Genomic DNA, 27,309 nt, shown 5'->3' on the forward strand with positions numbered 1-27,309 from the left:
CCCTGAGCATCCTCAGGCTTTATAACGGCGGATAATCCGGACTGAGCGCCTATTGGCTGGTGCTCCCCTCCCCCTTTGACTCACACATGGCCCTGCTGATGATGATCTGCAGGGATTCCCAACCATCACTTCCGCTCGGCCCGCAGCCTCTTCTGAGTCCAAGTGTTGATGTCCGGATTCCCGCCAAGAGAAGGAAGGAGAAAACTTTCTCTGAGGCAGAAAGCTGGAGCAGAAGGTCATCTGGGAAAGAATCAGAAGCAGGCAAAGTGTTGGAACAAACCACCTGGACACAGGAGAATGTGCTTGTCTGTTTTATTATTATTTTTTTTAATCACAGCTGCACTTCAAAAGCCTTCAACACAAACCTGATTTTTATCCTTCTACATGCCGAGCATCGCCATGCTTCTGCAAAGCACTGCTGCTTACAATGAATTTGTCTGGTTGGAAAAAAATCACACAAACTGTGGAGGGATAACAGAAACAAAATAAAAACAGCCTCATATAAAGAAACAAAACAAGACATGGCTCCATAACATCACAACACAAAACCAGCATCTCTACAAGCACCCTCTTCGCTTTGAGCCAGGGCTGTGAAGTTTTCCCTCTGATCCGTCGGACAGTATATTCTGGGACTGACTGAAAATACGTTTAACACCACCATCAAAGAAGAACTGGAGAAAGGTTTGACTTGGTGGTCCTCAAAGACCCACTATTGTCTGTTTTATTATGACAAAAATTGTGTGCAGAAAGAAACATCTACTTTTAGAAACAAAGTACAAAGTTAATTTAAAATCTCACTGTTTCTCCCTTTTGGATCAAGGTCACATGTCTGTATATTTTGTGTGGTTGGATGAGTCTTCGTGCTCCTCCAGATGTCTGAGGTAAAAACTGAACTTTACTGATCATTAATCAAATCAAATCTACTTATATTGTGCCAAATCATAGCAGAGTTACAACAAGGTGCTTTACATTTAGAGAGGGTCTAGACAAAACTCTTTATCAAATAATTAAGGAGACCCAACAGATCCCTCTGTGAGCCAGCACTTGGTGACAACAGCTCTGGATGGGCAGAGCCTGCAGCCTGCACCAGGTGGGTTGAGAGAGAAAGACAGTGGGAAAGAGGAGAGGCACATGGCCAAAGGAGATAAGGGAGGAGGAGCTAAAGGGACAGAACAATAGCAGGAGAGAAAAACGCAATAAAAAACCCAGCGTAAGCAATGATTGGAGCCTGGTCCCGCTAACCGTGCATTAATAAATATTAGCAGCAGGCGAATGGTATGAATGATAACCAATGGTAGCTATTGCAGCAGGTGTTGAGCAGGAACATAAAACAGATGACTGACTACCTGTTGGACGGGGACAGGAGGGACAAACAGAATACAGGAAAGAGACAAAGCTACACGCGACATGTAATGCAGTGATATTCTGGTAGAGTCTGAGTACAGTCAGGATTCCTGCTGAGTCGAGAGCTCGCATTCTTCGGCCAGAGCCTTTTTCTGTAATATCTGTTTTTAAATATGACCCAAGACGACCCAAAAAACAAAACATCATGTTAGACTGTATTGAAGTTTATGGGGAAATGGCCCAACATCTCACATGATTTATGCGCTCAGTAGTTTTCTTCCTAATGAGTTAAAAGTCTTTGTCAATGTAACGGGGTAATTTTTTTGAAATGCTGGCCCCGTTTAAAGGAAAATAGACCATAAAGAAGGGTGTGGATTTGGTGGGTGTAGCTTCTGTGATTGATATGAAAGATTGCACCACCAAATCAGGATAGAGCACAGAGCAGGCCAGCTCCAGCCCTCACTCCTCCATTCTTTCAGCCATCTTTTTTTTTTTTTAAGTTGAAATTTTCCTCTTAAAATTACTGCATTTTCTGTCCGTCAGATCTGCCCAGAGGCTACAGGCTCAGAAAAATGAGTTCTGGTTCTGGCTGTGCAGATGAAAACCTGTAGTGAGAGATAACATGCAAGATGATTAAAAAAAAAAAGTTTCAGTAAAAAAAGTACATTTATTATTTATTGTTAAAATACAGTCAAGGGATTTTAGAAGATTTATGAGAGTAAATAAAGCAGGAAACTAAAACAAACATCCTGTCTTCAGAACGATCAGAGGCTTTCAGAACACCTCAGAGAATCAATTTAACATGTGGATGAAATAAGACATTTCAGTGATCTGTTTTGTCTTCACAAATCAATCTATGAAAAGTTTTAGTTGTTGTTAAATGCAAATGCTGAGAGCTTTGACGAAGGATCCAAAGCTTTTTTCTTTTTAGTACTGTTTTCAACTGCTTCCACCTGTCCATTTTCATTTTCTTCAACTTTTCCTCTTTTCCTCTTCTTCAGATCTGCTGCATCTCCAGTTTGGCCTTTTGCTCTTTCCGTCCACGACTGAACCAAAATAAAAAGGACATGAAATGACACGTTAATTATCGGAAGAGAAAAAGATATTGTTCTCTTGTCTTTATCCAGGCTCAGAACACCTACATGATGACGACTAAATGCACATGCGAACACTCAGGCACACATCTGAAATTGCATCCTGTCATGTATAATCACTATTGACAGGCTACGTCTCTGTGGCCTGCTGGTTCCTCTCCTCTTTTTTCCTCTCCCTCTCTCACAGACGAGACAAAAGGAAGCACTTCCCTGGACGTAATGGAGCTGGGATGAATCATCAGGCCTGGTGAGTGCACGGCCACAGACACACATGCACAAGTCTAACCAGCAGCACACATACACTCTTCACCTCCAGCACTGCCATTAACCCAATGTGTGCAAGTGTGCTTTCAAGCACACAGGGATGGAAACTAACAAGGCCTCAGGTTAAATGTGCCTCTGCAGGTTTTTTAGTAACCTGTCAATGTGATGGTGAGAAGACAGAACCCAGATCAGGAAAATCCCACATGGAGACTCAGATGTCAAGCAACATTAGTTCTCTGATTTAACTTCCTCAGAACACACAAAAATAAGTCAACAACTGACTAGGAAAACAATTTGTTGCTTATTGTTAAGATTTGTTGTTTCTCCGTTTGTCATAAATCAGACTGCAGCTAATTACGCACTAATGATTCATTTTTATCTATTAACCACAGAATAATATGAAAACAGTAGATAATTGGTATTAATAAAGCCTAAGCCTAATAAATTAATAAAACACAAATACATCTCAGTGAACCTGTTGCTGATTATTGATTTTCTATTGACTGAAAACGTGCTGAATTCTTTTCTTTCTTTCTTCTATTTTTTTTTTTTTTTTTTTTTGTTTGAGCTGAAAATCCAAAACTTGAAGCAAACAAATCTTTGTAGTTTGTTACTGCTGGGCTATGGAGCAATGTTTTCATTTATGGATCCTGGTTTTGTCCAAGTCCAGCGTCCAGTTGAATTGAATTAATGTTTTACTTTGAGGGTGTGAAACTACTGTATGATATAAGCTGTTGGACAAGAATGTCAAAGTCCAGGCTGGTTTTAGACCAAGTCAAAAACACAGTTCCAGGATGTTTCCAGGTTTGGCCCAATGATGGGTGCCTGAAGTTCACCAGCAGTCATGGCTAACATTAAAAAATGACAAAATTCAATTAAACCCATCATTAGCTTGCTGACTCTATCCATCTCTCACAACAGGTGTCACCATGAAACCCTTCTTCCTGTATCCTTTGTTTTAAATTAAAAGTCCACCACATAGTTGCAGAGTGGTGAATTTGTTACATTGATAAGTTTGCTGAAGCCTTCAATGATTCACAAGTGAAGAAACAACTCAAAGGTGAATCTCTTTAAAATGACTGAAACCTGTCTCATAATGACCCCCTCAGCCTCTCTGGATTATCATAAGATCAATGCTTTGTGCCATCACTGCTGTAACAGGCACGACAGGGTTCCCAGGCAACAGACCCCTCCCTCACATCCACTTCCTCTTGTTTTGTCTTTCGAGTGTCATCTAGCTTTCTGCTGAGAGTCTTGATGTATTCGGGGTCAGGACCAGGCTACCACACAAACCCAGCCTCTGGTAGCTCTTGGGTAGGTGAATGAATGAAGTCACAACTCTTTTATTCACCCATCGATCGGCCACAGCTGACATCAGATGAGGGGCTGTGGCATTTGAGGTTGTTATATCGAGTGAAACACAAACGTTATGGGACACAACTGGACTCTGTGGGGTTGATGTCTGGGTGCTGCAGTACCTTGACAAGTAGCTCCGACATAAAAAATAAATAAATAAATAGCACTTCACTGTAAATGTTACTAAAGTAATCTCTCCCTTTTCAGTGTTGATTTAAGCAGCACACCAGATGTCCACCACATTTATTTCTGTTGAATTTCAATCAGAGTGCAACAACTGCTACATCTGTGTCACACGGCGAGGACGGGGTTAATGATGATCGCTGCTGACTCAGAGTCTAATTCATGGGTCTCACTGGTCAATTTGCTTTTCAAGGGGCGAATGAGATCGAGGAGAGATAAGCTGAAAAGCTCAGCTACTGTGGAAAAAATAAGAACATCCCTCAGCAGCCTAAAAACTCACCACATCACGAAAATTAATGACTGACTGGGGTCAGCAGAGGGTAGATAAAAATCTACCTGATTCTCCTTTTAAAAACAGACAAGATGTACATGTGTAGTGGATAATGTAACCCTAACCCTAGAGCCAGTATAAACACTAGCTTTAAATAAAGATTCACCTGTTGCACAACTGTCAAAAACTGCTCTTCTCAGTCCCTGAATGAACTATGAACGAACTAACAGTCTCTTAGTATCAACCACACCCTGCTGGCTCGATCTTGAACTCGTCAGTGTATCATACCAGTCGCTCCTCTGCCGACAGAGTCCTGAAGCGCCCCATTGCCTCTTTGATGACATCTGTCTCTTCCAGGTCGGGCTGGTCAGCGAGGATGCTCTTTCTGTTCTCCTCCAGCCACAGTTGGAAACCGGTCTTTGCCCTGAGCAGGCACAGTCAACAACACAACCAGGAGTCAGCAAACGTTTCTTTCATTAAGTAAACTTGGATGAATTTTCACTTCTAATAAAGCGGTCTCAGACGGCCAGGTATTTCCGAATTTACCTCTTATTTTCTGTGTCATCAGTGTGTGAGGGTGCAGGTGGATCGTCTGCTTGTTTCTGATCATCTGCCTCCTCTGTTCTTTCCTGAGTCTTCCTTTTGGCTGTTTTTGTGGCAGATGTCTGTAGCAGAGTGGACTGAGACTGGAGAGGAAAGGAATATACCTCCATGACTGATTACCTCTAGTTTAATGTGGATAGGAGATCTTGGTGGTGCGTTGTATAGGCGATCGATTTGAGCAAGGAGAGGTTTAGTGATATTGATACCTTTCCTTTAGGCCTGGGGGCCAGTGGCTTGAGGACAGGACTTTTATTTTGTTTCCCTGCAGATCCACTGAGGGCATTCAGCTTCTTGCTGGATGTCATGTTGTCCAGGATGTTTGTCACTCGGGGACCGGATAAAGACGACGGCTTCTCAGATACCTGAAAATATTCAATCAAAGCCGTTAACACTGTCCCAGTTTTAACAGTCCATGTTAGGAAGCAGGTCGCAACATTTGGATCCCTCACCTTGAAAGGATTTGCCCGGCCCACTTTACCAACTGGAAAACAAGAGAAATCAGATTATAACAACATCCTTCCCCCTCCAACTTACATTATTACACAGGAACAGGCTTGTTTTCTAAAAATATTCCAAATGTAGGATATGAGGCCCAACTTTAAGACACTGGCCATACAGCTGCTTTTTCTGAAGCCTAATTTAAAAACAAAAATGTAAAATCAGAACAAGTAACAATCAACCCTGCTACAGCTGCTCTAAGTGCAGTGGTGTGAAATGAAAACCCAAACACTGTGTTTACTTAGATCCCTCTAACGTGAGACCACCAGTGGCCCACTAAACCCAGGATCATGTGAGATTTCTGAAATGTTTCAACACATTTAATCGCTTGACGCTGAGTGTCATGAATTCGCCTCAAATAGCTTCCATTCAGAATGCAGCCAATATAGCTTATAAATAAAGTAAATAAAGTCAGGCACCAAGGGGTTAAACATTTATCCTTTTGTACATGTGGCTGTAAGAGCTTACTCACTAGGTGTCAGAGACAGCTTCACAGGGGAGCCTGCTTCTTTAGCAAACGGATTCACACCTGTGGCACGATTGACATGAGACACATGAGAAACAATCAGTCAGTGAAGAGACAAACACGCTGAGACAGCTTCTCCAGGATGCTGCAACAGCCCACCTGTTTGAGGCACTTTGTGTAAATTTCACAGATAAATAAAAACTACTCATGGCATTATTTTCAAACATCTTCACATGAGCTGGGAAAAAAAAAAAAAAAAGTAGAACTGACGCTTTCTGGTTTCTGTTGGCTCCTCCATCTCCATCTCCTGTTCGTTGTCTTCCTCACATAGCTCCTCTCCTTGCTCCTCTTCCTCCTCCTGATTGTGTCTGTTGCCATAGCATCCTCCTGCGACCTCACTCTGCCCATAACTGTACAAATGAGAAGCTTGTGAATCACACAGCTGTGCTTCGCATTGCTCATCTGAAGATTGTCCAGAAAATGAATAAAAATATTAGCAGCTATGTAATTAAAGTAAAGACTCTCCAATTAGATATCTGTCTTTAATTTCAAGACACATTAAGGATTTTCTGTTTTTCCATATAAAGCTGTTGATTTTTAAAAAGGTTTCCAAATCTAAAAATATTCAGAATCAGCACAACCTCAGCTAATTACCTATGTGACTCAGTAAAGACACACTTGTTCACTGTATTACGGGATAGTAGCTAAAAACACATAAGACAGTGAGTGTTTCCCTAGTCAACAGATTAAAAAAAGGCTGTAAAACATATTGACCAAGGAAAATTTCAGCACATATAGTTCTGTACACATTTGTGTTGTTGTCAGGCAGATTTTAAATTTCTATCTTTATCTTATTAGGAGTTTTGCTCTTTCTTTTGAGCAGAAATAAAATAAAAAAAAATATTCAAAGCCTCAAATGCTGTAAATACCTGTCTTTAACCAGTCACTACAATAGATTCAGACCAATTTCAGCTTGCTGAGATGAGAATTAAACACAGGATTGATCCCTTTTACCTTGGCTATTCAAGCACCTGACAGCTAGGCTTCTGAATGAGACAGTCTGTTGGCTGTAACATCACCTACCAGAACCAATAGGAGTGTCCAATTTGAGAGACAGTACTAGGCATCACTAGAGGAAGATGAGAATTGATCAATTCTCTAGAACTGACTTAAAAAAAAAATTATTGTCTAAAAAACAGCATATCCTAACTCGAACCCTCACAGAGGAATAATGCTCTAAACATGACAAGATTCTTGAAGCAAACACATTCCGTGTGCCTCAGAAGGTTAATCATACAGATTAAAGTTTACTGATACCTGGAGCTTTTCTTGATGCTAGAGTATTCTGGCTCCTCTTCCTGCTCCTCCTGTCCTTCCCCTTGGATCTCACCGGCCTTCTCCAGGGCGATCTCGCTGAGCCTCTGGGCCAGGGCCATGCGTCTGGATCGGGACGCGTATCGAATGGCCAGAGTCACCACATTCTGAGTCATCAGCTCAGCCAGCTCCACGGAGCGAAACTCCCTTTCCAATTTACAGGACAACTGGAGGAAAACATCAGTGTCAGGAGACAAGGGGGCACACATCTGGATCAACTGTGGCCTAAGGAGTTGGAGTCACTGCTCACTGCAAACATCTTCATCAGCAGCTCCTGTTGCTCCTTCTGGGATTTGTTCTGTTCATCCTCGTCGATCTCGTAGCCGCTGGATGACAGGAAGCTGTAGTAGTTGTGGAAGAGGACTGATCGCCAGAACTGCTCCTGGTGGACAACAGCATTGTTGCTTTCTTTAATATTTATACAGATGATTCGTTGGTGCAGTTAAATGAACATGCAAGAGGATGTATGCCGATGATTTAGTGAGTTTCTGTCCATGTAAAGCTGCTCTTTAACAGTTATTGAAGGTATGCGCACAATACGGTTTAGATTTTTATATTTACTTATTTGTCAAACACTTTTAACCAAAGGTGTGCAAATGGGTAAAATGTCAGTGCAGTAGAGGCCTTGGTGCAAGAATTCTAAAAATACTGAATGAGATCAGGAGACCTTTTCTGAAAGCACAACAAAAGTGCCAGTTACACATGTTAGGAGTCTCCCTGAAGGAAGTGGAGTGCAATGGACAGCCAGTGTAGATAGTTGAGTAGTAGAGTAGAATGAAAGACCAGAAGGACTTCTGCATTCTGGACCATGTCAATGCCATTAAATGTAATGAAAACAATAGTTATATTGTTATCATCAGAAGATGGAAAAATAAACAATTGGTATTTCCCCAGGTTTGTCTCTCTAAGAATGTACTTTAAATATTTGGGGCATTAAAGGGTCTTGATAGCCCTTCAAAATATATATAATATATATAAATATAAATATAAATAAGCACAGCAGCTCTTTCCAGCATCAGTACTTAGTTTCCATTTCAGGTTAAGTTTAGAAAACCCTGGTTGCTCAGTTGAACCACCTTCAGAGCCTTTGGTGCATTTACCTCCATCTGTCCTTTTTCTGTGCCGGTCTGACACAGTGGTAGCCTGAAGGGCAGGATGGTCACTGCAGGTCTGGGCAGGGTTGGGGGGTATCTGGAGCCTTTACATGGGATACACCTGACAAAACGAAAATAGCCAAGACACCAGATTACATCAGGATCAGGGTGAATGACTTCATTGGTACTCATCTCTTGTTCGAATCAAAAGCATGTGTCATGTTTTATGCCTTTGCTTTTACATCTAAGGTCACTAGTTTCAATTTATTCAGCTGCCAATGTGAAAAGCCAACTAATTATACAACACCCCTTTCCAACTGAGGCATTCAGGAGCATGTAGGGAATTTTCTGCCATCCAAAAATCAGAAAAAAGATTCTCAAATACTGAAAAGTTGCAGCCTTTTCCCAGCTAAAACATGAACTGTATATGAAAGTAGGTGTAGACTAGGTAAAATAAGTCTATGGGAAAATGTCCCTACTTCTTTCTAGATTTATTAGCACAGTAAATATTTTCCTAATTAGTTTATGGTCTCAGTCTCTACTTTCAAGTCATCTTTGATAAAACATGATAATTTTTTTCAATGATGGTTCCATTTACAGGAAAATAGACCACAATGCAGGGGATCTATTAAGGGATTCCGGTACTGTGTGAATGGCGGACTAGACAACATAATTAGGACAGACGCTAACATAATTAGGTGAGACGCTGCCCTCCCTCCTCAGTGCAACCTTCAAATTACAAAACGAAGAAAAATCTAATGAAAGCAAAACATGGAAAAAGCCCACATGCATTCTTAAACATTGTTGGGAGGCTGATATTGTACTTAAAAACATAATAAGCTTTATAGAAAAGCATTTATTGTTCTTAAAAATCACAGTGTGACGACTGCGGGAGTCAATTATTAAGCATTAAGTGCATTGATTCCCCACCTCCGCCTATTGTGTTCATCACTTCACCACCACACATCTGAGACTCACCGGAGCTGCTGCGGGTTCTCGTGCACTCCGACCACCCAATAGTGATCTGATTTGCTCTTGCAGGTCTCTCTGGTGTTGCACACTGGTGTCCACATGTTTCCCAGGGAGCGGTTCAGCATCCGTACAACCCCGTCTGAATCCAAATAGCAAGGAGTACCTGAAAAAAAACCACAACAAAGCCCAGCCTGTTGTCTTAAAAATTCTATATGGGAGTCTTCTGTTAAAGTGTTTAATGTGTATAGATAAGGCCTTAACTCACCCTCAGCTGTGAATCCGAGCCAGGAGAGGTATGACCTGTGAGAGAGTGGGAGCGCCTCTCCACTGATGATTTTCCTCTTTTTTCGACCCAACTGCAGCAGCTGGACACCCAGAGCCTGCTCACCATCAAAACCTGTGGCTGTGGTGTAAAGTCAGACACATGCAGCAACATAGTGAGTGACGGTGCAATATGAGCGACAGAGCCTACATTTTATTGGAGGAGGGGTTCACGTAAAGTCATAATATGGGCTTTTTTTCAGCTGACATATGCACTTATTGTGTCTGTTCTAAAAAATAAAACAAATATTTATAAGTGCGCCAGTGTTTGGATTTGATACAAGTGTGGTAGAAGTGAGTGAGAACACGTGTCCTCTGGAAGTCTTAGGTTTAGACATTTAGCAATTCAGAGTTTTATTTGGTGACAGCAGATGGATATCAGAAAGTTGGATATCTTAGAAAATTTCAATGTAATGACTATGGCTGTCTCATCACAGTGTGTGTATTTCAAACCTCGATGATAGACAATAAGCAGCTGCTCTCCGTGTCCGGTCATGCAGACCACAGGTCCTGGCAGGCTAAAAATTTCTCTCTGAAGGCCTCCAATGGAAAACAGTCGAATCATCAGCGTGCTGGTGGCGACTGCCGCCCAGCCCTGACCCAGACAGAGCGCCTTCGCATCTTCACCTTTTGGCAGGTCCACCATCCACTCCTTATTCGTGTCCCACGATGAAAAGTGGAGGCACTGCAGTTTACTTTTGGGACAGAAAAGAGTGAGTTCAGAGACTTGCAACAGTTCATAAAGAAATAGACGAACAGCACAAGAGGAGCTTTACCTGGCAAGCTCATCTGTGCTAGGACAGGCCAGCAGCACGGCCTCTTGGGAGAGATCAGCAATGTTGTGGCTGAGTGAGTTGGTGAGGTGCATGGCGTGGTGCACGGCTGTGTCATGAAACTCCACATCAATGGCATTGTCTTGCTCATCGTTGTAACCTCGTACTATTCCCACTGAGTTCCACATCTGTAGCATAAGTTGGCTGTTACTATAGAGACCAGACTTCAAACTTATGCCTGAAAGTTTTAGAGCTCATTCAGCAAAATGTAAGGATAAGAAATTTGTTTGGATGAGGATGGATTTTGTAACATCCGTCAGACTCCTACCATGAAGCGGTGTGTGAGGTGGGCAGGGGTGGAGCCTGACTGAAAGGCCTTCTGCGGAGGTGTTGGTAGGGGCCCTTCATAGGCAGGACGCAGGGGCACCAGAGGGGCCAATCCAGGTGCTACAATGCTGCCCCTGACATCATCCTCCACAAATTGGTCCTGGCCGAGCTTCAGGGATCCTGTGTCTGAACAAAGAAAGTCCACTTATTGAATCCTCTGTGTCCAACCCACACAATCAGACTGTAACATGGTTCGACTAGCACCTTAACAACACCTCCTCTTCTCATCCTTCACCTCAACACAAAGTCCATCAGTCACTCACCCACTGAATTCTCATCATCCAGGATTGCCCCTCTGTTCCTCACCCGCCCAGTTGCAGGCATGAGGAAATCATCATCGTCGTCATCATCCCCAACAACATGTTTCTTCACCGGTGAGTTGGTGTTGCTCAGCCCTTCATCCATGTCTCTATCATCATCATCATCGTCGTCAAACAAGCCATCATAATCTTTTGCAGTATTTGGTGCCGGTGCCTGATGAAAGTCCAGAAAAAAAATTAATATTACAAGTTTTATCTACAGTCTGCATGTTCTGACATAGTGCATGCTGGAAAATCCTTGTCAGCTATTTGTCTCCTTACAATTTACAGATGATTCCATATACTTTTGCAGAATATCTACACCACGCAGACAGACTACGGGTAGTTGCTACAATATAAGGACCCCCAATGCCTCACACACAGTTGTTTGTTTCAGCACACATCAGGAGCTGAGTGCTATTAGTAGTGTGAGTTTATTCCTGGCATTACAAAAGTGTCTATATGAGGGGCCATCAAGGGGCCTCTCTTAGCCATATAGAGCACAAGCACTTGCCTGGTGTGACTCTCTGGTTACCTTGGTGGCATTGGTGTCAGAGGTGGAAGTGCTGAGTTTGTCAAGCAGGCCGAGGCAGCCCTCCGTGTCCGTGTAGGCGATCTGACCTCCTGACGGGTGCCAGGCCAAACCACACACAGTGAAGCCTTTTTCATGCTTCTGTCTGCAGCAGAGCAGAGAAAACTTCAACCGCAGGTTATAACAACAGACCAGTGATGTGCTGATCACTTTTTTATTGTTTTAAATATCACTGTATACCATCTTTAATGTCATTATGATGTGTTGTCTGAAAGGTCACACTCGCACATTGAGCAAACAGGGTTTCACACAGATCACCCTTACTCACCTTTCCACACACAACTTGCTGTTTACGTCCCACACTGTCAGTGAACCTCCAACGCTGCCAGATGCAAGGAACCGCCCACAAGGAGACCAGGCCACCACATTGATGGGCTTCAGAGAAAACAGGGTGGAAAAACAAATTTAAAAAGTGCATCAGAGACAAAGCCAAACCTTTATTTCTGCTGACTCGATAAAAGGTCCGGGCATTAGGGCATCTTCTTGTTTTTTTTGTTTTTTTTTTTGGGGGGGGGGTTTACAAAATGTATTTATTACATTTTCCCACTTATGACTGGATCTCACCTGTGTGAGCAGGTCGTCAGACAAGGTGCCCACATGATCCCAGCTTCCTCGCTCATACAGTTGCACCTTTGTGTCGACAGGAACTGCTAAAAACTGAGAACACACAGACAAATCATTTGTCATTCCTCTATAATTCTTCTGTCTCTTAGCTCACAAGTTTTTGGGGCTTTTTTGTTGGGGGGGGGGGGCGGGTTGTTTCTGACCTTTCCAGCCCCGGGTTGCCAGGCTAGACGACACAGAGACTTTGCGTTGCTGACATCATTAGTCTTCTGCAGCAGAGGCCAACTGATCACCTGAGTCTGGGGGAGAAAGAGCAGATTAGGACGGAACAGATGGCATGTAAATGCATCTGGTTGCTGAACATAAGGTGATGATACTTCAACGAACCTGGTCTTCAATATTCCACACCACAACAGAGCCGTCACAGCTTGAGGATGCCTGACAGAAAAAAAGTTTGTTGTGTTGGTGAAATCAAGGTTTATGTCCAAAGCGTGATGCATTTGTAACTGCCCCTTTAAAAACAGAGCTTGACGAATCGATCGTCATTTAAGTCTTTGAGGGGAAGAATTGTGCTGTAGTGACAAACAGCTGTAATGTTGGAGGCCTGATAACAGCGTGGTCTTTAGACCGACATTGACTCATATTTCAATCAGCTGATTTCATTCCTTCATCAGGTCTCAGAAGCTGAAAACTGATTCTGGACTTTTCTGGCCAGAAATGAGTCTTCAGCTGTAATGAGAAGAAAAATAGGAACATCTTACTGATTCGTGCAACAGCATCTGTTGATCTGAGCATTTGAGCCACAGAAACAGTGCAATTGTAAATTCATCTGATTTCCTCAATTAATCAATTTGTTGTTTGGGCTTTAAAGTGTGAGGAACAAAAATGTTGATTCAACTTCATGAGGAGCACCGCTGTGATGTTGTTCAACTACATTGAATTTATAGAAAATAGTGATACTTTAATTTAGACCTCACTGACAGATGGACATAGAAACAAATTTCACTTTCATGAAACTCAGTTTAAAAGTAACACAAACAGCAGCCTCTACCATTGGAGAGGATTTTTACCCACCAGGTAGTCATCTATGGGGTCAAAGGTGACACTGAGGACAGGTGCCTCATGACCTCTGAGCGTTTTTTGTTGGCTGCTGTCCGACACCTCCACCACCTTAACCATGAAGTCACTGAGAGAGAGAGAGAAGCTGAAAGTAAATAATGGAGGCAGACAGTGTTCACACATGGATGACTGGTGGCTGCAGCTGGGGGGGGGGGGAAGGATTTTTCAACATGAACCCACACGAGTAAAAATTGTCAATCAATGAAGGGAGGGAAAAGCAGGGGAAAAAAATACAACCTGATTTCCACCAACGTCTGCCAGAGAATGCAAATGCAAAATCTGTCCTGACAGCCACAGATGGTTCACTTTTGACAATCAATATCACAACTAAAATGACAAGTGTGGAAAAACAGCAGCATCAATACAGCACCATGCGTTGTGCTGCTATTGCTGTGATTAAACCGTTGAAGGTAAATCAACTTTGTCAGCAAGCAGACATTCATCTCCAATCAAAACTAATCACAAACCAATAGCGAGAGCTGCTCTGTGTGTGTTGGGCAAACAACCATCAGGTGCTCCACTCTCTGAGTGCAGCTCATTCTGGGCTGGAACAACAATAACGGACATAATGTGATTATGGTCTGGGGTTGAGTCATGCCACACACGTTAACGCATGACAGCTTCACCAGCCGCCACAGGAAAGGCTGCTGAGGAGTGAGCACACATGGTTTGACAAAGTAAACGTGACAACCATCCGTTTCTCAGTGCAAAGGTCATATGACTACTGTATTGCCAGTCAGCAGAACATCCTCATAACTAAATGGATATTCAATTATCTGGTACAAGTACTTCTTCTCCAGGACAGCCAAAAAGGGTGTAAAAAGGCTGATGTTTGGAGACGTTTAAATTCAAGGGGACCTCTCTGCGTGGAAAGCAGCCAGGTTGTATTTTTCTTTATTAATAAATGGAGAAGATGGGGATCATCTCGTACGTTTGCAGACCCTCCACACTACATGATAATCTGCCGACCACCAGCAGATGTTACGGACATATCCCTTTCTGCTCCTGGGAATTTTTTTCTTGCCACTGCCTGTAAATAATATTTATAAGAAAGAAAATCTAGACCTGCTCTATTTGAAAAACTCCTTGTGATAACTGCCATTTTGAATTGGCAATAAAAATAATGACGGACTTTATTTATAATAACACCTGAAAAAGCTGCTTACATGTTTTGATTGTTTGATTTGAAACCCTTTCTTCTGTGTGCCTGGTCAATCCAGCATAGATTCAGTACCTGGATCCAGCAGCAACTCTCGTGCCGTTGCTGTTGAAAGCAACATGTGTGGCGTTGGTGGTGAACCGGGTCAGGATGCCATCTGGATCACCATCAGGAAACGTGTGGATCTGAACTGTGTTGTTGGAGCTTGCCGTCACCAGCTTGTTCTTCTGTGAGGGAAGGAACAAGAAATGTCACACAACAACAGCTGCCAGAAATCCATCATTCATCACTAGAGCTCAAAAGAAACCTGAATCTGCCAGAGGGTAGCAGATGACCAACCTTAAGCGCCAGAGAGTAGGCCTTTTCACCCACAGTGATGAACTTTGGATCATCGTCATCCAGACCCTCCCATATCCGAACGTCTCCATCATTTCCACAGGTTACAATGAACCTTTGGAAAATTTGAGAAAATAAAAGATGGAATTAGTGAAACTAATTAGAATTACTCAAAGCGTACCATGTGACTAAAGGGTTTATTTTAGACCAGTGTGCTGCATCAGTCTAAATCTAAATCTTATTGTGACTATTTTGGCAATGATATGTGATGCAATCTTAGATGGAGTGACACTGATTCTGTTGGGCCTTATTCCAAACAAGTATTCTCCCTCTCAGGTGTGACTTTTAGGCAAGCCACAACATATAAGACGTCAATAATGCACAACAACGTGTTACATTTTATCTTTGTCAAAAAAACAGCAACTTGCATGATTTGGATATTGATTATTTTTCAATTATTGATACAGCTCTGATTGTTCATAAACTTGTAAATTAAAGCGATGGATAGCTTCATAGATTTGTGCATCAGCTCAATTTCATATTTATCTAATTAATGTCCTGTATATTTTCTCTTTATACTGTCTACTTTTCGCTATTTTCACTTATTGCCTACTGTATTATAAAGTGACTTTTGTACCAATTAATAAGTCTCTTACTATGCGTGAAGGAACGCCAACCAGTCAGAATCTACTTAAATAACTTGCCAATAAAAGCTGATTCTGGTCTGATAAATAATGTTTTTCTTTTATTATTAAACTTCCAATAGATTAAAGCACATTTTGTAGAAGCTCCTTGGGACCTGCTTGCTTGTTAAGTCTTGATAACATACAGCATCTTCCGATCACAGGGTCAGTGTGGGATCACATGAAGAGACAGACCAAATCACAGTAAGTTAGGAAGGCGGAGGTAATAACTGAAAAAGGGAAAACGACTTTAAATAATAGCAGCAACAGATGAAGAGGTGAATAGAGGAACATCCTCATGCAGGAGTAGGTTCCACGGTCCTCTGAGGCTTACCTCCCCGGGTCATCGAAGCAGACCTCTGTGTGTCCCTCCGAGTGACCGTAGCGCATCGGCTTCCTCTCACATGGCATCTTCACGGACCAGCAGCCTGACAGAGGACAGACACACCAAATTCACAAATGGACCATGCAGATCTGCGACACATCTGTACAACACGGCAGGAGCTTATACACGCTGCTCGAGCTCAGCTAATGCTAACAAAACACAGCTAACTCACACCAACGATCGGAGTTTACGTCGACACGCGTTAAACTGACCCAAACGGAGGAGATATCTGACCGGCTGAGAGCTGAAAACACTGTAAGGCAGCTACAAAACACCGCACTCTCCACAGGTTCCCTCTTCTTCTCAATCTCCCGCGCTGCGTTGAAAACAAGGAAACGCTGCGTCACAACTCCCGCCACCTACGTCATGACGCAACTGTCAAAACCCCTCCCACTTTTTGAACCACGCGTCTTAAACCAGATCATGACGCAGTGTCATCGAAAATAAGAAAAACACTGTCCCAAATGACAAGGGTTACTATAATCATAATAATTATAGCAATGATAAGGATAAGAAGAAAATTACTTTTCTGAAGTAGAACATAATATGTCACATCTCCATCATTATATGCAGCTCAGAGGGAAACAGTTTTGGTTTTTAAATAAAAAATAGAAGAAATCTAAATCTCGTATCAATCTAAAGACATGTTGGTGCATTAATGAACACAAAGAAACTATGTTTTTAAGAGTGATGATTATGATTATTATTATTATTATTATTACTACTTAGTATCATCATATTTATTATTATGATGATAATAAGTAGAAGTACCATGATCAGAATAATTTGTCTATTTAAGTATCCACTTGAACCTCAAGGCACCAGATCTGAGAGTGAAAGGTCAAACAAACACACTCAGACTCACATAGTCCTCATTCAGCAGTGTTTTAATTATTTAGTCATTTTAGCAGCTATAGATAAATAGTGTACGTCCACTATAATTCATTGTATAGTGCCAAAGACCACCCGCTCTCCATTCGCTTATTTTAAGTACCATCTCAGGGGAGGATTTCATAAGACATGTTATATGACTGACTCAATAAAAATAATGTGTGCGGTAAAAACAGGGGATCAGAGTATAGATGTGTACAAAACAGAGTGATGTGTAGGCAGTAAACTATTCTGGTAAATGAAAAACATAAAAACAAGTGTTTATTTGACAATTGATGATTTCCAAATCAACTTGTGGAAGATTTAAGGAAAATCGATTTAGCCTAAACCAAGTAATGAAATAACATACAGAATGCATGTTTGTTTTTTTTTTTATCTTGTCCAGCAGAGAGAGTTACTAATCAATTCATATTACATTTGATATCCATATCAAAAATAACACGAATGTAATGAAACACTACATGTTGATCTCCTACCAGATCATACAAGGTGGCATTAATATTTTATGTTCGTTGCTCAGGACAATCAATAGACATGGCTCCTGACTGTTAGCGTGGACATGTAGGCAGACACTGACAAGTGGGTGTGAGATAGAGAGTCAAGTTAAACTTGATTTCATTTGGCTGATCTACTCCTGTTGATATATTTCAGTAAAGTTGGGTGACTTACCTGATGTTTTTAATGGTCCTCCAAAAGTGCTCCTACCTTTCCCAGAAAGCAATGAAGTTCACACACATGCACATCCACACACACACACAAAAGGAGGAAGTTTAATGTCATTCATCATTTTATACTGCTGGCATGTTTAGATGTCTTCCCAGAAAAAAAACCCAGTTGATCCTGTAGCTGTAGGCACACGTTTAGTTGTGTGGGAGTCTGGTAGTGGCAAAATATTACGGTTCATTTTTTAAAAATCATTTTAGGCTTAAACTAATCTCAATTTTGTTTTTGTTTTTCGGTCTGTTTTTTGTTGTTGTTGTTCATTAGTTTTTCCATTTTTTGGGACTGGTCTGACAGCAAAACATACATACCATAACTCTATAGAAAAACTAACTTTATCCTTTTATCTATCTTATCTAAGCTGAAAAAAATAACTCATAATGAAATAGAGAGCCTTGATGATGATGTCATTGATGATAAAATTGACAAAAGAGCACAATAGACAATTTACTAAAGCATGTTAAAGTAAAATGCAAATATCTGATTGTGAAGTGCTGAAGAAAATGCACTGCTTTGTATATATACAGATTGTTTTCACACTCAGTCACAGAAAGAGACAGGGAGGAGATGAATGACACATGAATCAACCTAAAGATCTGAATTCCTCTTCAGTGAGTAGGTGAAATGGCCTTTTTTCATGTCCTTATCGCTCAAATTTCTCAGCTGAGGCATTGGCATTTAGAAGAGTCCTTTGCAGCTGAATTGTTTTCTGTTTGACTCTGCAAAAGCAGCATTTTCCTTACCATTAGCCTGTCTTGACTGTGACAGCCCACGGCAGCAGCACAAACAGGCATGGAGGAGCACCGCTTCAATCGCTCCATTAAATCAGCTCAGAGATGACAAAAACCTGACAAACAGTCTTACTGCAGAGGCAGTATAAATGGCATTTATTGGTTTGTATACCACCGAGGTGAATGCAATATATTCTTTGCAGGGGCATCACACTGATTCAGATGGTTCAGGGGATTGTGATTGTACTGCACTCCCCAATGTTAAGAGTCTTTCAGTAACAGTCCTCGTGAAGGCTGAAGCGACTCAACCACTGTTAATTTGTGAATTACCAATTTACAGAGAAGAAAAGAATTGGCGGTGTGAAGACAGTTATCAAGTCTTACCAAACCAACGTAGGCTTGCTGCCATCTTATGGTTGTAGAAAAGAAAGCAGCCAGATTGAATTGGTTCAAGTCCTCTTCATTAGTTAAGACTTCTTGTCAGCATTTAATATATTTTAACCATATTTCTGACAGTGAGCGTTGAATCTCCCTTTAGTAAACCAGATCAAAACTACCACAGAGTCCACAGAGAGATATACGGCTTGTATTAGAGAGAAAACCTTGAATTTGAAAAACCTTTCATGGAAAAGTAGATGGATGGATAGATTTGTTAGACTACAACAGATTTTCAGCTACATGGCAATGTTTAAAAGGACCACTGCCCTGACAGCAAGAGCCTAAAGATGTTTAGTTGGAAATGTAATGAATACGCAATAATAGGATTTTCTTTGATATGGCTGTAGTGTCTGTACCTCTAACTGGTCACAGCAGGGTTTGTATACAGGACAAGGCCATAGCAACATTCTACAGTTTATGCTATTGAGGTACATAAAAAAAGGAAAGGTGCAGTTTGTCCAGTGGCCTATATGAATTGAAGATGATGATTTTGAGCATACTAATCCATTTACAATATCAAGACAAATGCTTTGTTGGTGTATTAGCTAAAATGCAGGTGTATCAGCGTGTTACAGTTCACAGCTTGACCCTGTCTCCAGCAACTATCCGCCAGCACTGTGTGATGAGCTAAAAGGTGAAGCGTATCTTCAGCTGTTCCTAGAGTGTGGGGCTTCAGTCCTGTTGAGAAGGCTCATTGACCTTCATAGATTTGGTTGTTCTGTGGCCTGCCTCTTTGGTAAAAGAACTAGACTCTGCTTGTCCCATCCTTGATAATTATTTTGTCCATCAAACAGCACAGGCTCCCTCACACTTAATGTGGTACTGTCGGAGGTAGTCCCTGAGCTGTGGTGGCAGTGGCAGTCTGTTTATGCCCTGGTAGGTGGTGCTGCTACATATCACAGCTCTGCACAGGTGTTGGAGGGAGAAAGGGAAGGTCCTTATGAGCGGCCTGGAAAGGAGGGGCTCAAAGAAGAGGCACGTGGCTGGATCACTGTAGTGTCTCAGTAGTCCTGTCACACTGGGATCACGGTACATACATGGGTCACGTACATCAAAGCTGAAACGCTTGCCATTCTGCTCAATGCGCGCGTGCAGGGAGCGGCTGTAGCGGCGAAAACTGACCGAGAAGAGAAACTCATCCTGAGCAGAGTCCCTGAGCAGAAACGTGCCCTCTGGTTGGCCCTCCAGCAGCTCTTCTGCCTCAAAGCGGTTCAACACACCCCAGTAACAGGGGCTGTTGTTGATCTGGAGGAGATCAGGGACCAGGATGTAGTCAGTGTCACCACAGTTGGCCTCTGCTCTTCCATGTGTACAAGAAGGGTCCCAGTCATCGAGACTGGTGCTTCCTGGCCCAGGGGAGCTGCAGATGTCCTCCCAGGAGAGGGGCATCTGCAGTGGAGAAGCAGAGGAAGAAGAGCCACTGGGTTTAAGGGGAGCCTCCTTGAGGACACTTGGGTGTGACGAATTACTTTTTATAAGGTGCCAACAACGAGCCAGTTCAGATTTGGGTGAGAAGGGACACTTATCCTGCATGAGCTCTGAAACGTGAATCTTACGTTTGGACCAGAAAAGTACAGAGAAGGGCCGTGAGGAGCCAGATGGGTGGTGGTAATGATGACGGTGGTGATAATGAGAGCGCAGAGGGAAGCATTGGCCCACAGCATCCTGAAATTTCTGTCTCAGAGAGCGCCGGGATAGGGCCTTCCGACATACTTCATCAATGTCTGCAGACGTCAATGCATCCCCAAGAGCATTGCAGCTGCACTTTCTCTCCCTCCGTCGTCTTGGACAGGATGTTGACCGTACACCAAGATCCTCTGTACCCTCCACCTCCAGCCCGCCAGGACTCATGCTACTGTGAGAGCTCCGCGTTCGTTTCTTCCCCCGCCAAACATAACTGTCTGCACTCCAACTGCGGAGGCCACATTTGGGACGTGTGTCAGAGCCTCGTGGCTTCTTCTCTGACATGGCTGCCTCCTCTTCTCAAGTTCTGCGAATAGCACCAAGCCTCATATCAACAACACATTTATGTAGTTTGGAATTAAAAAGCTGCTGCAGAGAAGAGTGGTACAGAAGGACAACAACCAACTGCTCCACTGTCTCATCTTTTTTCCTTTTTAGCTTGGACTTTGATTGTGCCATAAGGTCCCCCCTTGAGAAATATCTTTTACAACCCCAAGTCTTTATTCAGATTTCCAATACTTTTTCAATTCATGGCTTTGATTCCTTTGGTTGCACCCTGACAGAAACAGAACACTAAAAGAACTTTCTTTAATTTGTTTCTGAAATGTAATAATTTAATTCAAGACTAAAAGGCTGATGTGGAGTCCTAGTCATATTTTTCTGATGGTCTCCAGTGACAATAAATCTGATTAAGACCGGAGAGTTCAGAAACAGCCTGCAGTCAAAATTGGATCCTCTTTGTCATGAAACCACAGAGAGTGGTTTAACAGCTACCCAAATGTTCAATTATGGTTAAAGTGGAAAGGTTTGTTAAACACCTGGCCAAGCTATCAGTTGTAGTTTGTTAGCAGACTTTTTTGCCGCTTGCAAAGCTAGAAATAATCTAATCTAATAAAACAGTGAGCAGTGAGCAGCAGGAGGTTGGCTGCTGATCATTATGTTGTTATCAACTCTAGGAAGATTAACACAAGAGATTATCTTACCTTCCAAACAATATGTGAAAGACTCCACATCCACGTTGTGACCAGTTGTTCACTGCACATTAGCCGACACGTGTGACCAGCCTGCAGCCTTTCCAGCTCTGACAAACAGCAGACTGCTCTATATAATCATGATGCCAAATCCCAGAGGGGGCAGCAGCAGTTTCCTCCCTGACCAGGGCCGGGTCTGAATGAATGAGGGGAGGTGGAAAGAAGTCAAGTCAGGAGAGGAGTGGGTGGGGTGTAAGGGGAGGGAGCTCTCAGGTTAATGGCAGTGAGACATTTTCCTCTTCTCTCACACGCCTTTTTTTCACTCATTGACAAATTCCATCTCCTGCAAATAGAATGAAAGAAGATAACCAGAGCGGCCAGAGAGTGCTTTTTCATTCACAAAGTGGATTATTTCTGCTCGTAATTCTATTGCTACATGCTTGTTGGAGCTGTTTTAATTTGATTAGAGGTCCATAGCTTAACCTAAAGTATCAAAGCACATTTCATGCTGGACTTTAAATTAGTTTAAGTCCATCTACAGAGGATGCCACACAACAAATAGATTATTTCTCTACTTCACGAGTGGCTTGAGTTGACTTAAACGGGACCTGCTCCAATGCAGCAGACACTGCCCAATTAAAAATTCAACCCAGCTGAGGAAACAACTTTGCATTTGAAAAAGGTTCACTTATTGATTGAATAATCCTTCAGTTTCTCAGTAAAAAGTTCCAGCAAGCGCTGTTAAAGGGACTTATCTGTCAAGGTGATGTCATACACACAGTGTGTGGGTCAGCATGGGTTACTTGTTCTGGATGACATTTTGGAAGATCTATAATTCATGAGACAAAATAGACTACGTCTATTAGACAAAAAATATTAGTCCCAGTGGTTTTGTATGTGTGCTGTGGGTGTGTGTATGAGTGTGTGTGTCCTTTTCAGCTCTAACAGATAACGAATAGTCATCAATAAATGTTTGACATCTTGGATAATGTAGTGACACTCAACTTCCTCTTCACTGAATATTTAATGTTCCCAACATTATCACCAAGCCCAGCAGGATGGTAATGCCACATGTTGTAGCAAACAACCAGATCAATTTATCTGACTAAAAAACTCAACAAAGTATAGAAGCTGACACTGCCTGAACCTTAGGATTCAGCAACCTCAGAAAAAACTAACAGCAAATGGCTGTTCATATAATGAAACGGTCCTCTTTGTCATTTTGATGTTCACTGCTTCATGGTTTATTTTCCTCTAAATGGGACCGTCATAAAAAATAAAAACACATTATTTTGCATTAAATAACAATTGAAACTACAGACAGAGTCCACAATACCCTCAGGAAAATGCTTACTCAGCTAACAAATCAAGTGAAAAGTACAAACAGTTTCAGTTTCTTTTCACAACCAGTTGAGTCGCCCCCTGATGATAATTAGGCAGAATAAACATTTCAGACCAGGGTCCAATTCGCCTTTATAGTCTATGGCTTTAATTACAATTTCAAGAAAGTCACCTTACAGGTGACGTAAAATTTTGATCAAAATCAGGTGGTACCTGAGGTCACAGGCATTCCTTATACATTTCAGCCCAGATGAATGTGGTGGACTGATACCACTCATGCAGCTAAGATCAGAATTTAAGCACAAAAGTTTTTGTTTAGTTTCACTTTTATTGACATGCCACATGTACACAACTGGTGCGATCTTCCAGTGTGTCAGAGAGGGACAGTGGAGACTTTGTCTGTGGGATGTACTTCAAGCAGTGGGTGAAATCCAGTCAGCCCATTAAACTGCTGCATCCAGGACTCAACCAGGGGCTCGTATCAGTCCACATTACAGAGGCATCGATCCCTGCAGCGGCACTGACAGGACCATTCATGAATAATTGATGCTTCTCTGAATGGGTAGATACTCTCTTCAGATTTTATATTTATATGAAGGCTTTTACACTTTTCATTGCCATTTATGCAGTTAAGAAGGAGTCAAACAACAAAATGTAATGTGTGCAAAAATCAAAGGTTTTTGCACACCCTAATTTTCACTAAGTCAAGTCTACTCAATAGCTTTTTGATAGAAAGTGGTTGGTTTACCCTGCAGTAAAACAATGAACCTAACACATCAGCTTTTACATAATGAAGTCAGTTTCCAGACTTGGGATGAAGACAGCTGGTGGCAACAGAGCAACAAATGCAACACATTTATGTGAGCTTTGTGTTCAGGTGTAAGACAAGTTAAAAAGTTAAACTAAAGTTCATGAAGAGCAGTCTTCGATTTTTTAATCATTTGTACTGTTACTCATTCTGTACCTTACTGTTTTACCAGTAATGTAAAGTTGACTAATATATTGCAGGAATTCCAGGAATAATAATAAAAAGTAAATAAACAGGTGTGTCGACTGCAGGCTGCTTCCACACAGATCAGAGTATACTCATGGCTTTGCACATGTATAAAGTGGTGAAACAGTGCAATGTGACAATTCAGGGACACAGATTACAGGCCAGTTAATAGCTTATGGCACTTGTCAAAAATATTAATTATCTTGGTCTATGTCCAACAGCCAATCACCGATGTCTACAATCCACCAAAGACTGAGTGTCAAATTTGAACCAACTCCTTTGGGCTGGAAGAATGGAAAAGTAAAGGAAATGAAGGAGGAGGGAGGGAAGGAAATGATGCTGTGATGAAACAGTTACTAATGAGTGATCATATTCTGTTTTGCTTGGATTTCCTTTCTATTTAAGCCTTAATATGACATAAATGACAGTTTTGCACATTTGTCCTTGAAACATCCCACCAAAGCCACTGCTCCAACCATTGTGTGTGTGTGTGTGTTGGCAGTACAATCATGTGAATTACAGTGATGGTAAATTGATTCAGCAGGGAGTCTCTGGCTCCACCAGTCTCAGCTGATTTCATTGATCGGTATCAGAAGACTCCTCTGACCAACTGCAGAACTGCACCTCTCTCTTCAGACATCAGGTCTCATTACATCTCATTTCAAATGTAACGGCCTCAGCCATCCAGCATTTGTATCAAAGTCAGTGTTAACCCCTTTTTTCATTATTATTTGATGTTATTATTACTACTTTAAGCTGGTTAATCATTTTCAATAAATGGGTTGAACCATTCAATCTGCTTTTCTATTAGCCACCAACTTTTACTGATTTTTTGCTCGAGTTTGTTTGCAAAAGTTTTAAATGGACTGCCTCATCATTTCCTCTCTGGCTTTTCTTCCACATATGTACTTCTTGTATGAAAGGGACACTTGCTTGGGTGTATCATGTACACGGTGTTTTGTAGCCATTAAGATGCTGACGGCCTTGGATACTCATCTGCTGTGGACATGTGAGCTTTTGTATCAACTTTCCTCAGGGGAGATTTATTTATGTCTGTAGCCACTCTGCTTCCCGCAACCAAGGTGTATCCAGAGCTGCTTCTCATTTTCATCGGTTAGAAAGAGTGTAACCCAAGCCAGGCTGGTCACTGGATTCAACACACACACATTGGTATGTGGACATTTTTACACAAGTGCATCCCTTGTATGTATATGCATTTGCCAATGGCAGCAGCAGAGAAGGGAGATATGGAGGTGGTTCATATGGTTATGTTTTAAGCTATGCTTTTAGGCTAGGCTTTTATGCTAGGCTTATCTCAGATGCTGGTTGATTCGGCTAAAATTGCTGGAAAAGTCTGAGTTAATTTTGTGGAAAATACAAAAGTTATCTGAAAATTATAAGCCCAAAGCATTCCATTTTCTACATGTCATAGGAATTCTGAGAAAAAGTGGATTCTCTATGACTATGACACACCTGCTCATTTCTGTCATATTGACTATGTCAAATTGACATAGTCAACAAGTGTGAGAGAAAACACAATTGACTGCTTTTGCGAAGACACATGGAGAGTGCTGCCATTTGATGTGATGATATGATGAACTGAGACTGGAAGCAGCAGTCACCAGCAGTGGCATCACTAAGACAGCAGGATGCGACTCAACACTGTTTTACACGCCATCTGCTCGTCATGTCGATGCCCTGACAGGACGTCACATCAATTTGAAGAGGATGAAGAGGACGTCAAAAAATAAATGGCTTGGTCGTGCTCTTGTAGCTTGAAGGTTGAAAATCATCTTGATCCACTCTGGCAGTTTCTTGTTTAAAAAGCTAATCCACAGGACGATGTATCACATTTTTGATACAATCAAATATGTTTGTGTTTTGACACACTTATCATTTGATTTTAAAAAACAAAAAAAGATGATGAAAAATGTTTGATTCTCTGTTTTATTGCTGAGTTATTCCAAGGTCAAGAATTTACCTGCTTCCAGTGTGAAACCTTTGATGAGTTGTGACGTTAAGTTATTTGAGACATTCTTTGAGGCTATTCAGGTTTATTCAAACATGGGGTATTTTGTGGGTGAGTAGTAAATCATTTATTTTCCAACCACAGTTGACTGATCTTATCAATACAATGTTTTGTCATTACCGCTATTCGAAGACAATACTGTACAGTTCTACGTGAGACAGGGAAAATTACTTTGTGTTACAAGGTTGGTGAATCCTTGTTCTGATTCCACTATGTTGATAACCCTTTATAATTTGATTGCATTGTGTTAGCATTCTCTACAGGATGACCCACTTTGGATACAGAGGATATCAAGGAGAGCCTGGGTTAAGGATCGAAAGCTTGGTATCTCTACCCCTTCTTGGGAATGGGAATCCTTTACTTTGGACAAGTGCAGTAGGCCTAATAATGTGGCACTGTATTGATCCAAAAGAGGAAGTGTTATTTCCTGTCATTGCTCCCTGGGGGGAGTCAGAGGTCAGAGGTCAAGGGTAGCTAAGAAACAGAATGTATCTGTCACGATTGATGGATTCCGGACAGAAAAAAATATTGATTCGTCCTTTTTGGCTTTCAAATCAGATTCATGATGAAGCAGATGCAACGGATGATGGATTTACTTGTATACAACTGACCTAAGTGCACTTACAGATCAAAGGTGACGCCTTCTTTCCTTTCCTCTGCTACAGATTTCAGCTTATCCCAGTGTTTTCAGCACACTTTCACAAGCTCACGAATACACATCATTGTGCCCTTTGAAATATCTAAGTCCATATGAAGGGCATTTGGTTATATGAAGGGATGCAGCCAAAATAACAGGCTTGCAAGCATTTCCAACAAGTTGAAAATTATACACTCTGCTATTTAAGACTTTAAGATCAAGACTATTCACATTGTTTCATTGCACAATAATGAGGATGAATGTCCACTAATCTAAACCTTCCAGGTAATCCTCTATGGACCCCTAATTGATATTTCAGAGGACATATCATCATAGTTAAAATAAAATGCATACAGTGGCAGTTAGTGCAATAGTCATGGATGTTAGGATCCCTCTTTTTGCCTTGTTTTCTCTCCATTTCCTGTCAATTGTGTTTTATTTTGTAGCACTTCCTGTCTTGCCACTTTTTTCCAGCACACTTGTGTTTTTCTGCCTGTGTAATCTCCTAGTTTTCCTCATGCCCTGCAACTGTCCCTCATCTTCTCACTTCCTGGTGTGTACATGTACCCTGTCATGCTTTGTTTTGTGTTAAATTGTTGTCTTCCTGGCCCGTGTCCCTGTCTTGACATTCCAACTTTTCTTGCTGTTATCTGCTTGCAGTGATTTTCTTCTGATACTTTTAATGTTTTACTCTTGTCTTCTCCCTGCCTCACAATGATTTCTGGTTTGTTATCTTT

General features: G+C 41.7%; 2 protein-coding genes across 4 annotated transcripts; both read right to left on the bottom strand.

Moving 5' to 3' along the window:
- Positions 1–298: 298 nt before the first annotated feature.
- On the bottom strand, positions 299–16,458 carry wdhd1 (WD repeat and HMG-box DNA binding protein 1). Of its 3 annotated transcripts, XM_029498215.1 has the most exons (27): positions 16,350–16,458; positions 16,087–16,180; positions 15,073–15,184; positions 14,809–14,960; positions 13,530–13,641; positions 12,843–12,893; positions 12,659–12,754; positions 12,456–12,548; positions 12,160–12,266; positions 11,835–11,976; positions 11,264–11,474; positions 10,942–11,126; positions 10,617–10,801; positions 10,294–10,535; positions 9,785–9,922; positions 9,526–9,682; positions 8,554–8,668; positions 7,704–7,835; positions 7,397–7,620; positions 6,350–6,489; positions 6,086–6,142; positions 5,565–5,596; positions 5,322–5,477; positions 5,059–5,198; positions 4,801–4,936; positions 2,298–2,390; positions 299–1,949 (listed from the first exon to the last, which is right to left on the bottom strand). In XM_029498215.1, the coding sequence occupies exons 2-27, from the start codon at positions 16,161–16,163 to the stop codon at positions 1,884–1,886; spliced, it is 3,351 nt and encodes a 1,116-aa protein (XP_029354075.1). In that variant the 5' UTR covers positions 16,164–16,180; positions 16,350–16,458; the 3' UTR covers positions 299–1,883. The 3 variants fall into 3 exon arrangements, with proteins under 3 accessions (XP_029354075.1, XP_029354073.1, XP_029354074.1); XM_029498213.1 differs by lacking the exon at positions 299–1,949 and having other exon boundaries at positions 1,965–2,390; XM_029498214.1 differs by lacking the exon at positions 299–1,949 and having other exon boundaries at positions 1,965–2,390; positions 16,310–16,446.
- A 3,245-nt stretch (positions 16,459–19,703) lies between these two features.
- On the bottom strand, positions 19,704–20,885 carry socs4 (suppressor of cytokine signaling 4). The gene has a single exon (XM_029498889.1). It carries the CDS (start codon positions 20,883–20,885, stop codon positions 19,704–19,706), a length of 1,182 nt encoding a protein of 393 aa, XP_029354749.1.
- Positions 20,886–27,309: the final 6,424 nt, after the last annotated feature.

This window comes from Echeneis naucrates, chromosome 3, assembly GCF_900963305.1.
Source record: "Echeneis naucrates chromosome 3, fEcheNa1.1, whole genome shotgun sequence".
Lineage (NCBI taxonomy): Eukaryota > Metazoa > Chordata > Actinopteri > Carangiformes > Echeneidae > Echeneis > Echeneis naucrates.